The following is a 19079-nucleotide window of genomic DNA, read 5'->3' on the forward strand; positions in this document are numbered from 1 at the left end:
TATGTTCTCATGGAAAAAGTGGATTATTATATAGAATGTTGGATGACAGAACTCTTCCATCATATTCAAGAGGGTAAATTCCCCTATAAGAGGAAGTCCTTCTGGATGATAACCTTCATTTATAATTTAGAATAATAGAAATATTGCACAGGATGGGGGTGCGTGAGAAAGGAGCTCCAGATATCTAGTCAAAAATCAAATTATTTAAAAAATCAAATCATTCTTTATGGGTAAGCTGAGTCTACCACTTAGGTCCCTAAACTACCAGGAAATTCTGGAGTTTATAAAAGCATAAGTCATGAGAGTTTTGGATGCCTGAATAAAATCAAAGGGGTATCCCTGAGCAGGTTTACGAGAACTAAGTTATTTATAATCCACTCTGCTGACTTTGCAGAGAAAATAAAGATGATAAATTGGTAACACACATTTTCCCCAAGAAATAAATATGATAGAATGGGAAATAAATGGAGCATGGTGTCAATTAAGGTTGAGTTTAAATATAACTTTGGTCACTTACTGATTTTGTGACTTTGGGAACATGGCTTAACTTCTCTGAATTTCAATTTGTAAATATAAAAAAATGGAGATAACAGTGCTGCCTTTTGTGATAGTATTCCATGATTATAAATCAGTGAGAGTGCTTGCCCCATACAAGGTGTTCAGAGACTATAGTTATTAATAGTCTCATCTTCATCACTTTCCTTTTCATTTTTCCTTACTGAGTATTTTGATCCCAAAGGAAAACCATATATTATTTTTAAAATTTTTTATTGGTGCATTATATTCATACGTCATATTGGGGTAAAAAACTTGTGTGTGGACATTCATGTACACATCACTGATTTAACCCCTACCAATTTCTACCCCATTCCCTCTCCATCCCTCCTTCCCTTGCTTGGCTTAGTGGTTGACTTCGATATGTTTAAGTACATTGTGTGTTTTATAGAATTTCCTTCTTCCCTCCTGCCATCTACTCTGGTATTTCCATGTGCCACTGTTTACAGTGTTCTAGGTCCCCAAGACAGGAAATGTCAATATAGCCCAAACTCCTTCGATCCTCTTGAAAAACACAGAAATACCCTCTTGTCCTTTCTTTCTAAATAAGACAGACTAATGTAACTATTAAAATGAACACACCCAAAATAGCTTGTTGGCAATCTCTGCCTTAGGCAAGCAGATCACTCATTAAAATTTGTATGCAGACTTGAAAATTAATTTTCTCTCAAATGGTATTTTCTTTAAGAATCTCACTTGGAATTGATTTCAATCCCAATAGTAGCTTAGGAACCAGTAGTTGCTTTATGAGTCAAGGAGCCTTCTGTCTGCCATAATGTTGTGATGTTAAATGATTATGTTCTTCTATAAATGTGAGAATAGCCTTCATCATAGACTACACAACTAAAGTTTAAGGACAGATGAGTTGTACTTTCTGGCTGTCCTTAAGGTTGATTTGCCTTATTTATAATGAGGATCTGCTAGCCACTTACAGAGGGTCCTAAGCAAGCTTTGTCAGTTTTATAACTTAGCAACACCCTGCAGACTCTGGTGAGCAGCCTCCTTCCTTCTAAATCCTTTGTCCTTTTCCCTTCCTCTAGAATAAAAAGCTGGAATGTTCCCACAGGGCTTCAGGATCCTGATTCATTTGTTCAGCAAATATTTATCGAATACCTATTCTGTATAGGCATGGTTTAGATGGTTGAGAGAGAAAGAGAGACAGACAGAGACAGACAGACAGACAGACAATCCCACCTTCATGGATCTTGTTTCGCAGTAGAGGAGAAACATAATTAACAAATAAAAGACATGAAAATTATAATATTTAATTTAAAACATTGTCCATATTTAAAACATTGTCCATATCTGTCAGTAATTGAAGCTTTAATTGAGGTATAAATCCAAGAGCTGGTTTTGTGAGTAAGGAGAACTGAATAGGGGAGAAGTATGGAAACGAAAACTGAAAAAGTAAGATTTGGGGAAACTGACTTTTTGTGCTTTGTCTTGTTCTTGGCCTTTTAAATCTAAATGCTTGCTCAGCTTTCTTATGCTCAGTTAAAGAAGCAGCACCTCTATAAGAGAACTTTCTTTTCTTGAGCAAAAAGGAACAGAGTGCCCTGAATGCACGTATGTCAGCTGCATTGACAGTGGGAGAATGAGCAGTAATGCTTCAGGAATTAAGTTCTTTAATAAAAATCAAAAGGAAGAGGGGTGGCCTCCATTCACTGCCTTCAGCTGCAACGGCCTTAATATTTCAGATCGTGGGGGGAAAAAAAGAACAAATTTGATATGCTCTAGGCAATGTCTGCCAGTGAGAAGTCTGATTTCCGGGCAAATCTGGGAGAATACTAGCTTTTCAATTAAAATACTTAATTCTGTGAGATCTGCCAAAAATAGGTGGAGAGCCAGGGCAAAGGAGATAAAAACCATTCACATATTTTGTTATGCATGTCAGTCTTATTTGTTACAACTTCTACATCTCTGTACAAAATAATGTCAGTTTTGCTTTCTCCCCAAAACTCACATTTTTGTATGTGCGAATTTTTATACTTTTAGCGGTATAATTATAATCAGAGTGAAGTTCAAGGTGATACAAAGATACATGCACACAGTACTTGGTGTGTTTACACTGTCATCCTACCCTCAGTCTTCCATCCCAGCCCCATACAAATTAGTAAAATTGGTAGTGATGTCCTCATATATGAACATAGCATTATTCAGACTATTTACTTCATAATTTGTCTTTTTCCCTTCTCTATTCCCAACTTCCACTATTCTACTGCTCTATCTCATTTATCCCTTTGGTTTCCTATTGTTCTCTCTAGCTTCCACATGTGAGAAAAAACATATTGACACCTGACTTTTTGAGACTGGCTCATCTCACTTAGAACAATAATTATTTTCAAATATTAAGATAGCCCCTTAAAAATAATGGGATTATAGTTAGTTTGAGGTTTCTGAACTAGGAAGAAAGCAAAATGAAATATTCTGGGTTGATGGGAATATTATAAATTTGGATTTGAATGCTTATCACATGGGTAGATATAGATTTAAAATATGATCATAATGTAGCCTAAGAGTTTGTATCTTATTTCTCCACCTAATGTATACTTCAAAGGAAAAATTTTAAAGGAAAAAATGAATACGGACAAATAAAGGGAAAATCTACATTTTTAGACCTTCAGATGCTAAGCTAGATGTCATAAATTGTTAACTCTAAAGATCATTCAGGACTGATTATTTCTTTACTATCTCTTCCCTTTTGCTTTGCTGATGACATGATTTAACAAAGTTTGGGGCTATTAGTTCTCCTCTTTATTATTGGTGTCCCTTGGGTTCCAATACAAAACCTATCTAGATAGGAAATTAGAAAAGCAAATATAGAAGAAAAATACCCACTAAATTCTTAGCAGAGGCAAGATTCAGGAACAGTTTCATGCTTGTTGGAAATTTCTTCTCAATAGAACTTTCTTTGCTGTTAATAGTTTTAACTCCCAAATACGGGTCCCTATAGGATTGTTAGATTTGTCACAATGGCAGAAATAATTGTGTGGGGGGCCTCTGCTTTCTCAGTAAATGTGAAAGTTCACTTTGCAAAAGAACACAAAGCAAGTAAAACTATTAGGAATGGTAAAGTTTCATTTTTTCTGATAGCAAAAATTAAACATCTGAATTCCATGCAGCATGTTATCTTAAGCTGTATTTATCTCCACTATTATTATTTCCTAATTTTCAAAGGTAAAGTTCTCAATATTGTAATGAGACGTTCAAATTTTCTGGTTTTTATTCACTTAAGCTATCCACATATCATTAGATTATTTTCATATGATGGACATATGCTAGTTTTTTCCTTTTGGATTATAATTTGAAAGGTTATGATTATTTTTACAAAGTAAAAGTGATGGTATGGTTCATGAATACAATGTGAAGTAATTAAATCAAGCTAATTATCTTATTCATCACCTCAAATACTTATTTTTTGTGGTGACAACATTTAAAATTTACTTGGTTTGCAATTTTGAAATATATAATACATTATCATTTATTATATTCATATTGTGAAACATATCTCCAAGAAAAACTCTTCTTCCTAATTGAAACTTTGATCACTTACTTTTTCAGCACTACTTATAATAATCAACATTTGGAAAAACATTTTTATGATGAAAATATTTCCTTTTTAAAAATCAAGAGCCAGGCATGGTGGCACAGGATTGTAATCCCAGAATTTGGGAGGCTGAGACCTGGAGGATCGCAATTTGCGGACAGCCTCAGCTACTTAGTGAGGCCCTCTGCAACTCAGTGAGACCCGGTTTCAAATAAAGTATAAAAAATAGGGCAGGAGGTGTAGCTCGGAGGTCAAATGCCCTGGGGTTCCATCCCCAAACCCAAAATCAAAAAGAAAAAATAGATTGTCATTATGGTAACAACAATTTTAAGCCCATGTATACATTGGAGTTTTTCTCCTCCTGCTTCATAAACTGTCATATTTTTCTTTTTGCTAGCGATTTTTTACTTTGGCTCTTTTACTCTGACTTTATTTTAAATGCATGAATCTCAATAAAGTTGCTCCTTAACGATAAAAAAGTATTCACGCTGGGGAAAATAACTAAATATCTATATATTTATATCTACAAATGAGCTCCAAAATTAACACAGATTATTTTTCCTTCTAAAATGTTATTATTTTTTAAAATTTATTTATTTTTTAATTGGTGCATTGTAGTCATATATCAATCACATTGGAGTATAAGACTTGAGAGGATATACAAGCACACATCATCCAATTAGCCCTCATCCAGTTCCCATCCCATTCCCTCCCCCTCCCTCGATCCCATGCTTGTTTGGTGATTAACTTTGATACATCTGTTTATGTACCTCTTGCGTTTTAAAGAGGCTCCATCCTCCCCTATTCCATACCCTCTTAGCTGCTTCACTATAGGTCACCTTAGCTGCTTCACTATAGGGCCCTTTCTATAGCTCGACCTCTTCTTGTTGCCCCTTTCCTCCTAGTTTTTGCTGATTAGGGGAATCATCTGATTTATATTTTCTGCGATATTTCTCTGTGCATCCTACGTTGCAAGCATCAATCCCACTCTTGAAGGCCCCAGCAGTGGCCTCGCTACCCAGTGGACTGATCCAGACCTCGCTGGCTCAAGCAGCAGCCTTGCCACATGGGAGGCCCCAATTCTGGTCTCGCTGGCCCTGACACCAGCCCAACCCCTCAGCTGGCTCCGATCCCAACCTCGGAGGCCCCAGCACTGGCCTAGCCTCACGGCAGGCTCCGATTGCGGCATCACTGGCCCCAGCACCGGCCTAACCCCTCAGCAGGATCCGATCCTAGCCTCGGAGGCCCCATTAGTGGCCTTGCCTCCTGTCAGGCTCCGATACCAGCCGTTGGCCCCAGCATCAGTCTAACACCTCGGCAGGCTCCGATCCCGGCCTCGGAGGCCCCAGCACCGGCCTTACCTCACGGTGAGCTCCGATCCTGGCCTCACTGGCCCCAGCACCAGCCTAAACCCTCAGCAGGCTCCGATTCCGGCCTCGGAGGCTCCAGCACCGACCTTGCCTCACGGCAGACTTCAATACCAGCTTTGCTGTGTCCGTCGCCAGCCTCACCCCTCGGCAGGCTCCAATCTGAGCACCCTCTTCGCCCAACCAATTGTGCCACATTCTTGAGGGTGCGTGGTGGTAACATTCTGTCTCTGGGGTTATTATTTCAGTGGTTCCTTGTGTAATACATCAGATCTCTGCCTCCCCTGAGTACTGGCCACTGCCATTGCCACTGTCTCCACCATTTCAAATCCTTCTCAGGCTCTTTTTCCACTCTGAATGTTGTCCAGTGTTCCTAAGCATAATGATGGTAGCATTTGACATTTGGTGTAAGTTCTCCAAAAAAAATAAGATTGGTAGGATCCAATTTCTGCTTCTCCTGAATACAAGTCTCCACTGCCATCGTGGAGACCACTTTCAACACCGCCTTTCTCCTTGGTCTCCACTAAACTCTCTCCTTACATGTAATGTCCAAGATTCTTAACAATATAGAGAAACAGCGGTCCTCCTTAGCAGGGAATTTTCCCATAAGTTCCAGTTCATTTGGATAATTTTGTCTGTATCTCCAGTGTCCTGGCATCAGCCACGGCTTTCTTAACTCCTTTCCAATATTTGTTCTTTTTCATTTTATTTTCCTTTTTTTTAATAAGAGAAGACAGTAAGTATATGTGGTTTGAGGAGGTAGTGGGATCTGGCACTCAGTAGCACAGTGACCCGGTCGGTTTCCCCATGGGTCCAATGTGCTCTGCACTACTCCGCCTGGGGCCCAGAGTCCCTCGACCCAACCCCCAGCTGGCGTGCCCCGCACGACCCCCACCCAGGACCCAGCATCTTACTGTGCCCGGCTTCTCCAGGGGTCTGGCGTGCTACCGGCGATCTGGCCTAGGGCCCAGAGTCCCGCAACCGGGGCCCTGGCAGGTGTGCCCTGCGCCCTAAAATGTTATTATAAATCAGTTGTTTACAACACAAAACACTTTTTTCCTTTAGAATCATGGTGTTTAGGTTTTCAGAATAGCTCAAGAAGATGCTGGGAGTGGTGGCGCACGCTTGTAATCCCCGCGATTGGGAGGCAGAGACAGGAGGATCGCGCAGGATCGAAGCCAGCCATGCTGGCATAAGAGACCCTGTTTCAAAAATATAAAATAGGTCTGGAAGTGTAGCCCAGAGGTAGAAGGGCTTCCAGGAACCCCAGTACCACAAAAAAAAAGAATAGCTCAAGAAGGTAGTTTATTTTCCAATGAAGGTGAAATGCCATTTATTTAATAATAAGATAATAATAGCTAAATACTGAATAATATAATTTTATAATTTTATATTTTAGCTATTGTTTGAAGAAAGACACATTCAATTATACAAAAATGAGAAAGTAGCTGAATATATTTTACAGACATTTTTGAATAAATTATACTTGTAAATACAGATAAAGTAAAATAAAGACTAAAAACAAAATCTGAATCATCCCACCAACCAGAAATATCTACTCTTTTTTGTGGGCGTTTATTTCTAAGATTGAAAACAGACTTACATAATTGTGATCCCACTGTTCTACATTGTATCTAGCTTTTTCCAAAGATTGCTGTATTTTAAGGACTGAGGAATATCAGCATGAACTCTTTGTCTAATATCACTTCAAATTTCAAAAAATTCCTTTCTTTCAAATGTGAGAATCTTAGAAGCATAGAAAAATTTCCAAGCAAGAGGTGTATACCATCTACTTAAGGAATAAAAGAAAAATGGTGGAAAAGAAATGATATCTGATATTGTGTTATAAGTTTAGGGCTGAGCTGGCTGTTGCTCAAAAAAATTAAAGAGAGAAGTAAAGAAACAGAGTATCCTCTATTATGTACAAAGATATTGTGTAAACCACCATCCTTTAATGGGTTTTTTTTAGCTCAAGGACTACTTGCTACAGAATTGTCAAACTTCTAAAATGAATGCTACCACACATTGCTAATCTATCCGTGTGGACTAGTAAATGAAAGTCTATGAAGTTAATAACCTTTCCATTTGCCATAAGGAGATTTAATGCTTGCCTCAAACTATTTATTGTTTTTGAAACAAAGTCCACTTATCCAAAAGGCAGTTCCTAAGCAGAATAAACTTTATGTATTTGGGGTATTAGTGTGGGTAAGAGCCCATTGTTTGTTACACCATCCCTCGATGTTCTTGTTCATTGTAGAATGAATTTGAGACCAACACTATTGGTAGGAGCAGGGTAAAGGAGAAAGAGTCAAAGGGTAGAAGATGAGAAATAGAGAGTAAGGTGATATGAAGAAATACAAGCATATTTTAAAATTTACCAATGACTGCTTTTCATTTGAAAAATAGAATGTACTACCCAAATGAGAGCTTAGATTTTCATTTATTGATCAATATATTTTATCTAATGCCAAGTGAGTTTTTGGTCAAGAATTAGACCTCACAAATTTAAAAGTGTTTTTTTACATGTTTTTCTTTGTTAAGACTCACCTTGACCTTATCCTGTCCCATGGACTTGAAGAACTTTCCAATGGATGTCCAGACCTGTACAATGCAGCTGGAGAGTTGTAAGTCACCACTGTTTAAATTAATACCTGTTTTTTTAAACAAAATACCTGATCTTTTAGTGTGTCATTAAAGATAAAAGATCTATAAAATTTATTTTTAACCTACTAACCAATACCCAAGGTCCTACTGGAAGGACAAGTAAAAATGTTTGTACATGTCTCAGAGAAGAAGCTCATTATCATTATAGCACAGACAACCTTTCAATCTGAAATGACAACTATCTGGCCTTTTCTCAAAAATATAACCATGTCCAGTTTAGTGAGTTTTTTCTTTGAAATGAAAATGTCTCCTGGGGAAAAATCAGATTATTATTCATTCAACCTATATCATGAATCACTCTCCAATAAGAAAATTATATTTCTTTCCATCTTATGACTATATAGACCATCACCCCCAAGAGAATTCTGGTAGGAAGGGATAATTGCTTTGAGTACGGGGAACTTAGCTAGAAAAGGATACAAGAACAAGGGACATGAGATGAGATAGAATAAGAATAAGAGGCATCTTCTTTAAATCATTAATGGATGCACAAAGCCTTGGTGAAGTAGGGAAATGCAATTTACTTTGTTCCCTTTATGACCTAACTGATGCCACTGAAATATTTGATATATGCCATATGTTGCCAATGCCTCCACGGTAATGGGATTTTCAGTTAAGAGACATGGAATTATCCTGGCTTGTTCAGCCAGTTTGTTTGTAGAATGCAAAGAATAATAAGTGTCACCGACCTACAGGGATGTTAGGAGATTTAATGAGGCAGGGGCAATAAAATACTTTTAACTTCTCAGTTTAGAAAAATAACAACTACAAGAAGACATATCAATTATTATTTCAAAAAATGAAATGATAACAGTATTTCTTTCTAATCATTTAAAATCAGTGTAGATTTCCCTTGAAAGTTTCTACAGAAATAAACAAAATAATGAAGCATCTTTGTTTTAAGAAGTTGTCAAGGATAAAATGAAAATTTTTGATTTATAAAAGGCTTTATGTATCTATTTGTTCCCTATTGTCCCTCTGCTTGAGAAGGTTGAGAAAAACACTTTTTTACATAATGATTCCTTCTTTGTGTCTTCTCTATTACTCCAAACTTTCCCATGCTCAACAAAATACTTTCATTTATTCCTGTAAAAAGCAGCCATAGCTGTGAACTGAAGCTCATTTGAGGCTTAAAAGGCTTCAAATTAATAAATATGCCAGGTATTTATGGGACCTAAAAGATATTCAAATTAATTAATAAGCACTGTTCATACTATTAACTTGGGTTTTAAATGATGAGATTAGTTTTTAAATTCTCTACCCCATTATTACCTCCTTCCACACATCTTTACCTCTTCTATCTGCTCTATGCTGTGACTTCAGGAGGCTCACAAAGACAATTATTTTGTGGCCATCAAGAAGATAACTAGATAAGGGCATGAGTTATTTTGTAAGCTTCAACTATTGGCTAGAGGTACTCAGGATGTACTCCTACAAGTTTGCAGTGAAGGAGAAAAGATTAGCCAGTCTCTTTTTATACTATCAATGCTTGTACAGGATCCTCTTTGCTATTCCTTGCTTTTCATGTCCTTAATTTTTGGCTTTGAATTTTAAAATGTAGTCAAAATAAATAGAAAAGTAGATTCCAATTAAGTTTGCCATTGATTTCTATGTAGCTTTGGTGAGTCACTATCATGTGATAAACAAGAATAAGAACTCATAAGCTTAATAAGAATGCTGAGATTGTTGGCCCCATCACTCATTTGAAGAGTTTGTATATCAAAAACAAAACAGGAGGTTGAGAAATAATTAGCAAAAGGACAGAGTAGCTCCTGCTTCTAGAATGGAGAAAGATGTAAAACCACTTGATAGATAATGGCCTAGTTAGCAGGAACTTAGAAACTAAGTCGGGTGTGGTGGCACACACTTTTAATCCCTGCCCTTGGGAGGCTGGGACAGGAGGATCGCACAGGTTCAAAGACAGCCTCAGCTACTGAGTGAGGCTCTCAAGCAACTTAGTGAGACCCTGTTTCCAAATAAAGTATAAAAATAGGTCTGGGAGTATAGCCCAGAGGTAGAAAAGCTCCTGGGTTCCACCCCTCAGTACCAACAAAAAAGAGAAAAAAGAAAGAAACTAAGATAACTTTGATTTCCTGAACTGTTAACTATCTTACTTTGGATAGTTCAAACCATATAACAATATGACCTTACCTAAAAGGAAATATGTTTTACTTAATATTAGTAATTGTGACAAGATGGCCTATTTAGCAAATATTAGCACTAATGAATATTCTTGATTTGACAATCCTAAATCTCCCTCTTTGGTAACCTGCCTATAGCCTTCCCCACTTGCTAAAGTAACTAAGAGTTGATTATAAGTACTTAACATAAGTTTTCTAAAAATAAAGCTAATAGACCCTCAAGTAGGGTCCAATTCTGCAATGGCAATGTTGAAGGCAGGCTTGTGATTAATTCACTCTCATTTGAAAAAAAAAAAGAATGTTTTCAATTGAAATACTAAGACTGGCAGCTTAAATTGGATTCCCTTATTGGATTGCCACAGACACAGATCTTTCAAGTAAAGACAATCTCCAAATTATTTTTATGTTTGTTTCTTCTTCAGAAAGTTAGTGAATAAAGAGGCAAAAGAAAATACTTTATAGATTCCATTCTCTCATAATACAGAAAATATCATCCAGAAATAACTTGCTGTCTTCAATTTCTTTGGTTCCAGTGGCATGTGGCTGTTGTGATGATTGCAGTTATCTTATTAAGAATGCTCTTGAAATGACTGAGCATGTGTTTGCTATAGACAATTTTCTTGTTTGTTTCTTTGCATGGCTAGACTTTCAAGATTCCTTACAAAGATACACTCAGTTTTTCACTATATTTTCTCTACTGCAGTTGGGTACACAATGAATGACCTGATATTTGAGTGGTTAAGTGATGGTCCAGTGCAAGTTGCTGAAGGATTGACCCTGCCCCAGTTTATTTTGAAAGAAGAGAAGGAACTTGGCTACTGCACAAAGCACTATAACACTGGTAAGTTTTGTCTTTGCTGCTAAACCCAAGTTGGCTCCTTTTCCAAATTCGAGTACATGTCCTTTCACCTTAACTGCTCCATATTTACTAAACAGATGGAGCTCAAAAAACCCTCAACAGATAACATTACCTTAACTTCTGGGATAAAGCAGTACAAATGATATATACTTTCTCCAAAACAGACATATAAGAAGAGAGAATTAGTAATTGTTTTCTATTCTCTTGCTGAACATCTACTATTAAATTAGCCTGAAGAAAGTTATACGAGATGTCGTTGGTGGCACAGGAAACATGAATTTTTGCCCCTTCTTGACATTAGATCCTTAGGACAATTTGCATTCCCTGGCTTAGAAGAAGAGTGGAATAATAACATCATTTTTGTAAACCCAGAAATAGAGCTGTTATGCTGTCCAGTCCTGGATAATAATAGCAGTTTGGATGAAAATTGACTGGAGGGAATCCAATTGGTTCTAAAGTCCTGTGATGCTGATAGACACATTGGGCAGGAATGTGATGCTATAGACACATTGGGCTGATAGACACATTGGGGAGGAAAGAACTTAGGTGTTAGAAACAAGTGCTATCTGTTGTTATTTGGAAGATTATACATGCTCAGTAGATTTAATGGCTTTCCTTTGAAAGTTCAAGGAAGCTGGTCATGGAGAGGCAACCAAGACATGATGGCTTTTCCAGGTCCCTCATTTGACTAGAATGGCCCATAAACACTTTTCCAGCAGTCAACACTGACTTCCTATAATATAGTAGCTAAAATCTGAGTCCAAGGTGTTCTTCCTGACCAATAACAATTCATTCTTATCTTTTATAATTCATTTGGAGTAAGTCATACCACTTTCTTTAGTTTCAAAACCAAGCCAATTAAAGAGGAAAATGTAGAAAGGGAAAGGAATATCTATCTCTTAATAGTGTGTTAAAGTTTCAATATGCACACTTTTTCATAGGCAAAGTATGTTGAAAAAAAGTTTTTAGAAATATTCCAAATCTTCAATCAACTTCCCAAAAGCCCGAGGAATTTTTAGAATGACTTGACTATGCTCATTGTTTAAAAATATATATATTTCTCTTGCTGTTGGTAACATGAAGATAGATACACAGTTATTCAAATACTTTTGAAGTTCATCTGTCTACTTAGAAGGAAGTGAAACCAACTACTACTTATTATATGGTATATGTTATATATCATGTGCTGTATGATATATGCTATAGAATATATTTTTGCTATATATTATATGTTATAAACTATAAATTTTAAATATTTCACTTCCACTGATAATATTGGGTCAGTCTTGCAAACTCTAAAGCTCTGTCTAAAATAATCAAGTTGAAACAAGCCTGTATTTTAAAAATTAGATGTGCCCTATGGTTTTAGTCCTATGACTAAATCACTCATTCTGAGTATTACTTCTGTTGCCAGTTGAATTGAGTAAGCGTTGAATTGGTTACAAAGAGTGTACATTTTGTGAAATCTTCTCAATCAATCTGCAATAATTTTAATTTTAAAGATAAAGTTCAATGCTGAAATGACAAAGGTAAATTTGAATTATACTATGATCATTTCCTGCTTCCAGGAAAGTTTACCTGCATTGAGGTCAAGTTTCACCTAGAACGCCAGATGGGATATTATTTGATCCAGATGTACATCCCCAGCCTGTTGATAGTGATTTTGTCCTGGGTCTCCTTTTGGATAAATATGGATGCAGCCCCTGCAAGGGTTGCACTGGGCATCACCACGGTCTTAACAATGACCACCCAGAGTTCAGGTTCCAGGGCATCTCTGCCAAAGGTAAGAAATCTCTTTGCTTAGCAACTGATGAACTGAGAGGTTTACCAAAAGTCCTGTGGACTTAAGAATTCAGTGAGGACAGAAATTCTACCATACTATGGCACTGTTGAAGACATGAGTGCACTAAGAGAATAAAGAGCTGAGTTTAAGAGTATCAGGGCTCTGAGGATTTGAGGGACCTTCAAAATCAGATCGGTTTGGAGGAAGAGGAATCAGGATTGAGAGAAAAGAACAAGGGGGAGTGGTGGAAACATGGATTGTGAATTCTAAGAAACCCTTGAGTGCTTTTGACTTTAGATGTTTATGAGCCAAGAATTGGAATAGGATTGTTATGACCTATGCTGTCAACTACTGGTGAGGGTATTGTGATTCATATGCTCAGTGAAATTATTTATAGTAATAAAATCTTGAATTGAGCTTCTGGAAATTTACACACAACAGCCATATCAATGAACACATTTATACATACACGTATATGTAATGAATGTACAATATTAGGGTACAGAAATCTGATACATGGATCTTTTTATACCTTAATTTCCTTTAGTGTCTGATATGCTATTATTTTAAGTGACACCTTTTTCTAAAGAAGAAATCTTGAAGTCATCCAAAATGGTAAAAAAAAAAAAACTCCAGAAAATATAGCAGGTAAAAAAGAGAAGTGTAGGGTGAATATCAGGATATATAGGTATTCTGTAGCATCACAAAAAGTGATCCATAAATAGATGTGTGTTCTATTCTTATGTAAAGAAGCCAATCTGGATTTGTAAATATTGCTCAAATAAGTAATGATAAATGTGCTACTTATAAAATGCTCTAGCACCCCAAAAGTGTGCCTGTGCATTCTTCCTCCTTTCAGAGTACATTAGCACACTGACTTCAAATGTCCAGAAGTCTGAGTTCAATTTAGCATTCAGTGTACATTGTCTCATACTTGTTGAGTGGTCTTCAAAATCCTGCTCTAGAAAATAATTGTGATATAATCCGATATCTTTGCTGGCTTGAGTTTATATTTGGTTGTGCTACATTTGACATGATGAGAAGTATTAGATTATGTTCCACATTATCTCTTATGTTTGGAATATAACATGGCAATATGGAGTAAGTCTGTAAATATAATGGAGGTGGACTAAATATTATAGAAAATAGTCACACAACTGACTTATTTTCATGCCTCTGAAGATAAATATTAGGTTTTGTATTTTCATATAGAAATGAATAGAGTTGTCTGATACTTTTTATCTCCTAGAATAATGAATTGCATAATGTATTTTATATGTCTATTGAAATACAGAAATCAGAAATACTGATACCTTTTATTCAGCTACATAATCACATATCAATTTTACCTAATAGAAATTCTAATCCACTCTGAGCCCCCTCCTAAACAGGCCCATTTACTTATTTCTTTCTAGCTGTTACTTACTTCCATCCCACTATGTGCCATGCCATTAAACTTCAGGATGTACCAACACATATTTTACAATTTAACAAAGCATTAGTGAAAAATTGGTAGCAGATAATGTCAAAACATAAACATTTACTGTCCAACTCTCCAATTCCTATCAAAAGCCACTTATTTTCAAAATGTGAGTCTCTGTTTTTATACATATGCTTTTAATTCTATAAAGCTCTAATGATTTTACATCAGTAGTCAAAACTATTGCTATATATAAAAAGATCACTATCACTGATCAGTGATCTTTTTATATATAGGCATTCAGGAACTCAGATAAACTAAAACGATATAATTGAACATCATTTTATACTTGGCTCTGAAGCTGTACTGATTATCCCTTTGTCACAAGCAGGTTTATCTTCCTGCATGAGTGCGTTTGCAGGATGCTATTGTTAAACATGGTTTGATCTCAACTGACCATGAGGATATGTGACTCATATGAATGACAGTGAAAGACCAAAATGGGATAAAAATAATGAGTCATAGAAACTAAAGAACTGACCATACACTTGCTTATAAAAACACATACATATAAATGCTTATTTTAACTTCTAAACACTGCAATCCATGAGCAGATACTGCACTGTGCCAATTAAACAGCTGCTCCAGAGCCTACTCCCATGCCCTGTATGGAATATACATGCATATTGCACTTGAAAAGTAAAACACACTTGTTATAGAAGAGACCGAAAATACCATTAAAGTTAACTGTCCAGTAAATAACTTAAGACTTTGGAGCGTTTTATTCTAGTCGTTTTTCTATTTGCATTTGTGGACAAATCCACTTCTGTGTACTCCGAACTGAGGTCAAACTTTATACAGATCTATACTATGTGTCATTTCCCATGACATTAATAAAATCTATTATGAACATATTTTTGTGGTGCTAGGAATAGAACATGAGGCATCACACATGCTAGGCAAGTATTCTACCACTGTGCTATATTCCCAACTCATAAACATAACTTTAATGACTTAGTAGTAGTCTCACCAATGTGTTTATCATTATTTACTATCTTAGATATTTAGGTTGATTGCTTTTGTAAGTATGATCATTATAAACACATTTGTATATGAGTGTCTGTGCCTTATTCTGTACCCAAAGACCATACGAAGAGTTTGATGTTTTCTTTTTTTAATTTGGAATGAGAAAAAAGAAGTAACCGAAGGTAATAAACAGTGAATGAGGGGGATATATATGGGAAGATGATCAATAGAAAGTATGTTCCATGTATGCAGGAGTGTGTGTGTGTGTGTGTGTGTGTGTGTGTGTGTGTGTGTTTCTAGAAACTGAAGGTCAATCTAACACCAAGCTATACTCCCCAGCCCTATTTTATTTTATTTTTTCTAAATTAAGTTGCCGGGAACCTCTAAGTTTCTGAGGCTGGCTTTGAAACTGCAATCCTTTCTTAGCCTCCAAGTACTTGGATTACAAATGTGTGCCACTATTTCTGGTTCCAGGAACTTTGTCTTGCTCACTGTGTTAACGTTAGCACCTAGAACAATATGTGGCTTAGAATAAGTGACCAATAAATCATCATTTGTCAGATAAGTAAGGTAATTAATAAACATTCATTTCCCTCATGTGAGACTAAATGATAAAATAGGCCTAAATTAGCACCCATGGGTAAAATGTTACAGGAAAACTTTCAAGTTTTTAATACAGAGAAGAATCTTATATGCCATGTACTATAAAGAAATGGAATTTCTCTCAGGGTTTATGTTCCCCTTTCCTGAAGCTCTTAAGCATATTTTGAAAAGTTAAGAATATATATACAAAGATATATAGATATAAATATAGATCTATGTGTATATTCACATACATATACATATATATGTTTTATAGTTTTGTTGGTATAGTACAATCTCACATATTAATGTAGTTCATGGAGATAGTGCCATATAGGCACACACAAAGATGTAATTTGAAATATAATTAGGCTAGGTTTAAATCTCGGGATCTTAACTCCATTAAACTCCTCCAAGCCTGTTTCTTCATTTCTAAAATGAAACATCATTATCTGCCACTTAAAAAAAATTAAACAGTGATGAAATGAGACACTATCTATATAAATTTCTAGCCCAGTTTTTGTACATGACACTGAACTCTTCCTGATTATTTTTGTTGTAATACTTTCCTGTCTGTAATATTATAGAAAAGTCTGTATCTCCTGTGGGACAGGAGATTAGAAATATCATAACGGGTGTTGTGAATAGAAATTTCTATGCTTAGATGTTTATTGTTTGTTAATACTTATACTTCCAATGAGATTAACCAAAGTTTATCATAAGTATTTATGTATGCTATACATGTATACATGCTGTACACATACATGTCATTTTCATACATAATATGTCAAATAGTTTAAGCTCCAGAAGATATGGATAAGCAATGGCCCTGTTTTTCTCTAATCCCTAGCATTAAACAACTTCAGATGGCTCTGGCTTCCCTGCCCTTGGAAGATACCTAAGGATTCTATAGATTCTCAATTACTATATTCTATGTCATTTGACCCAAAACACCCAAACATGTATTTTATATGGGGAACTAAAGTATCAGTGATAAGTACTATAGGACAGTCCATTATCAGACTTTTAAGGAATCATCAGTGTGCAGCAAAACATCAGTCTCACAACCAATTGCCACCAGTTCAAGCCTGAATTTTGTTGTACAGATGTTGTGCTAGGATTGTTCCTTCATAGTTCCTCTCCTTGCATTTTCAATCTTTTTACCCACTCCTGTTGATGACTTGATGATTGATGAGGGTTGAGAGTAAAGGGAAGGATAGAAGAGAATTATATGTGAGTAGAATATATCCCATCTATTGTTTTACTCCTAGAAGCCCCTTACTCAAGTAGAGAGCCCCTTTGTTTGGCACACTTCCAAGGTGACCTGTATTTGGCTGTCTTCCACACCATTTATTTGGTCCACCAAGAACTCATGCATTATGGCTGTTACTAAATGGTAGAAAAACAATATAACCAACTGATTAACCTTCTTCTTCTTATGTCAATGTCTTGGATATTACAGGTAACCAACTACAGGATTTACCTAGGTAGGAAGCAAATGCTAGTGTTCATTTTTTTCATAGAAACCCAGAATATGAGGTCACATGAGAGTTTCTTCTAAGAACTACTTTAATCTCTGATCCAGGCCCGGGGGGGGGGGGGATTGTTGGAATTTCAACAATTTTGTAATTACATGGCATGTATAAGAGATGTCAGTATCTGCTCTCATTAAAGTAGAGGTGAGCCACCTTCTCCCTATCATTTCCAGAGTAGGAAGAAATCTACAGCACTGGCACCATCCACAAATTCCAATACTTCAATTAATTATTTAAAAATACCTAGTTTTCTGTAATAACACAGGATATTAGATATAATAGTCTCTACGCAGCATATGCTATCTTCTAGAAAGCCCAACATCCCATATGCATATGAACAGAATCTTCCCTTATTATAAGACTTCAGTAGATAATTATAAGGCAACAAAAATTTCTATTGCCACACCTAGAAATAAGCATTCTTAATTTTAGATTTTTATCTTTATATGGGCAACAACTTCATTGATTTTATCCATGTTTATATACCCACCACTTAATATAACACCTGGAGCATAGTAGGTGCTCCGTAAAGTGTTGGTTAGTGAATTAATGAACAATATTGAAGATACTATAGACAAGTATTATATCTAGTATAATTTAATTGGTTATTCATTAAACCATTCATTTATTCAGCTAATACTTATTTAATTTTTCTCTGTGTCATGGATTGTCCTAGGGATCAAAGAAATAAAACACAGTCCATACCCTCAGAACTTGTAATATGGTGGGTGAGAGACAGACATTTGAAATAGGGATTATTAAATAATGAGGAATGTAAGGACATATCAAGGAGGGTGCCTAACTTATTAAGTGGAGAAGGGAGCAATGGAGGGGGGTTAAGAAGAGAGGCAATGAGAAGGAAGCAAAAGAAGGAGGGAGAAGAATCAGTATTAGGAAAATGGCCTGAAGGAGGGAGCCTGAACTAAATCTATGAAGCATATTAAGTAGGTGAAGTAGAAGGAGGTAAAGGTCATTCCAGGCAAATAGTACCTTCTACTCATAATACTTGGGCTACATTTATCAAATAAGACATTTTTTGAAGACAATCTGGGCAGGTTTCCAGCATGATTCACAGATTTTAAACACATTTAAGTAAGAAAATTGTGTTTACTGATTCTAAGTTATTTTCCTGCCTTCCTACAAACCAAAGGTTTTCGAGTGTTTTATTTTCTGTTTGTTTTTCTTGTTTCTTATTTTTATTGGCGGATTGTAGTCATACATCTTAATGGGGTACAAGATGGTAGAGGCATACATGCATACATCACTTATTTAGCCCTTCTCCAATTCCCACCCCACTCCCTTCCTCCCTCCTTCTCATGTTTGGCTTAGTGATTGACTTTGATATGTTTGTGAATGAATGTACATCATATACAAAAGGGAATTTCACTCTTCCTCTCTTTTATCTCCTTCAGGTCTCTTTATTTGCTCATCTATGGTTTCTCCTTCTTTGTCTAGAGTTCCTCCTCTCACCCTTCATCTCTCAAGCTTCCACATATTAGGGTACAGAGAGGGTTGGGGAATGGGGTAGGATCCAGAAGGAAATACATCAAATGCTGTGTGCATGTATGTTTGTAGCTCTCTGAACTTCACTACAGCATAA

At 36.2% G+C, this 19079-nt stretch overlaps 1 protein-coding gene across 2 annotated transcripts in view; it reads left to right on the top strand.

Moving 5' to 3' along the window:
- Positions 1–19079, top strand: part of GLRA2 (glycine receptor alpha 2) — a gene marked incomplete at both ends in the record, with an annotated part of 207005 nt that overhangs the window by 78118 nt on the left and 109808 nt on the right. For both annotated transcript variants that reach the window (XM_080719045.1, XM_080719044.1), the window contains 3 exons: positions 8011–8093; positions 10978–11115; positions 12702–12916. In XM_080719045.1, coding sequence (XP_080575171.1) covers positions 8011–8093; positions 10978–11115; positions 12702–12916 — 436 coding nt within the window. The remainder of the gene's footprint in view (positions 1–8010; positions 8094–10977; positions 11116–12701; positions 12917–19079) is intronic.

This window comes from Muscardinus avellanarius (genome assembly GCF_963383645.1).
Source record: "Muscardinus avellanarius genome assembly, chromosome: X".
Lineage (NCBI taxonomy): Eukaryota > Metazoa > Chordata > Mammalia > Rodentia > Gliridae > Muscardinus > Muscardinus avellanarius.